This window comes from Terrapene carolina, unplaced genomic scaffold (genome assembly GCF_002925995.2).
Source record: "Terrapene carolina triunguis isolate 2854851 unplaced genomic scaffold, T_m_triunguis-2.0 Scaffold51225, whole genome shotgun sequence".
Classification (NCBI taxonomy): Eukaryota; Metazoa; Chordata; order Testudines; family Emydidae; genus Terrapene; species Terrapene triunguis.
In genome coordinates, this window is record NW_020715576.1 from 9,298 (window position 1) to 10,873 (window position 1,576).

The following is a 1,576-nucleotide window of genomic DNA, read 5'->3' on the forward strand; positions in this document are numbered from 1 at the left end:
CCCTCAGCTCCCCAGGGCACCCCAGCAGCCAGCCCCCCAGGGAACCCCCAATCATCCCCAACCCCCCAGGGCAACCCCGGCAGCTAGCCCCATGCACCCCAGCAGCCCCCAGGGCACCCCCAGCAGCCAGCCCCCCAGGGCACCTCCCAATCAGCCTGCAGCACCCCTCCCTACCCCAGCCAGCCCCTCACCTTTCCCCACCTCACCGCACCCCAATCATCCCCCCGCGGCACCTGGATACAGGTGAGTACACAAGGGGGAGAGGGTCGGGAGTACACATGGTGTGGGGGATGGGGGGTACATACTGCCACCTGGCAGAGGGATGGGGGGAGGGGTCCGGAGGGTTCACATGGGGCAGGGGGACGCAGAGGGTAAATGGGGGGTACACATGGTGGGGTTACACACAGGGTGGGGGGTACGTGGGGTGCACACGGGGGTTTGTGGAGGGCACACAGAGGGACACGTGGAGGGCACACAGGGGGCACGGGAGGGAGTTACTCACGCTGCCGCCCGGCACCCCGGTGCGGTCCCACACCAGGGTGAGTTCGCTGCTCTGCCCAGTGCCCGAGCTGTTGAGATGCCCCTCGACCTGCACCAGGTATTTGTTGCCGCGCTCGGGGCTGCCGAAGAGCCGCTGGGTGCCCGGGCGCTGCAGGGGGCGCGTCTCCTTCTCCTGCTGCACGGCCCAGCGCCCCACCTCCTCCTGCCACGGGCCGGGGGTCAGGGGAAGCCAGAGCCCCCCGCTGCCCCCCTGCCCCACTGCCCCCTGCCCCACAGCGCCCCACCTCCTCCTGCCACGGGCCGGGGGTCAGGGGGAGCCAGAGCTCCCTGCCGACCCCCCTGCCCCACAGCGCCCCACCTCCTCCTGCCACGGGCCGGGGGTCACGGGGAGCCAGAGCTCCCTGCTGACCTGCTGCCCCACAGTGCCCCACCTCCTCCTGCCACAGGCCGGGGGTCAGGGGAAGCCAGAGCCCCCCGCTGCCCCACTGCCCCCTGCCCCACAGCGCCCCACCTCCTCCTGCCACGGGCTGGGGGTCAGGGAGAGCCAGAGCCCCCTGCTGACCTCCCCACCCCACAGCACCCACAGCTGACCCCACCCTGCTCCCTGGCACAGACCCCATGTCACCGCGTTGGGGCAGCCCCGATGGCCCCGGCTCCCCCCTTACCAGCTCGGGGGCGTTGGGGGCACGGCCCAGCTTGGCGACCACGTGGAGGCGCTGCACACGGGCCCAGACGGAGATGTGGGGGGCGGGAGGGGGCCCGGCCAGCAGCGGGTAGATGAAGCCCTTGTAGACCAGGGAGACGTCCATCTCCGAGCTGGGGCTCAGCGTGATGGTCGTGCTGCGGACGATGGACACCTGGGGGGACACCGGGGTCAGCCTGCTGCAGCCCCCACCCCCCCGCCAGTGCTGCGAGCTTCCCCCGGCAGTGCCCCTGCACCCCGTGCCCGAGCTGCCCCTCTCGCGCTGGTGTTGTGAGCTTTCCCCAGCAGTGCCCCGTCACCCCCCCCTCGGGGGACCTGGCGCCCGAGCTGCCCCCCCAGCAGCGCGCCCCTTCCCCCCCGGGGACCTGGTGC

The 1,576-nt window shown here is 72.3% G+C and overlaps 1 protein-coding gene across 1 annotated transcript in view; it reads right to left on the minus strand.

Annotated features, from left to right (window-relative positions):
• The window catches only part of LOC113405844 (multiple epidermal growth factor-like domains protein 8), a gene marked incomplete at its 5' end in the record, with an annotated part of 10,532 nt that extends 9,152 nt beyond the window's left edge, over positions 1–1,380 (minus strand). Inside the window, 2 exon segments of the mRNA XM_029914442.1 lie at positions 503–703; positions 1,167–1,380. Coding sequence (XP_029770302.1) covers positions 503–703; positions 1,167–1,380 — 415 coding nt within the window.
• Between the last annotated feature and the right edge of the window lie 196 nt (positions 1,381–1,576).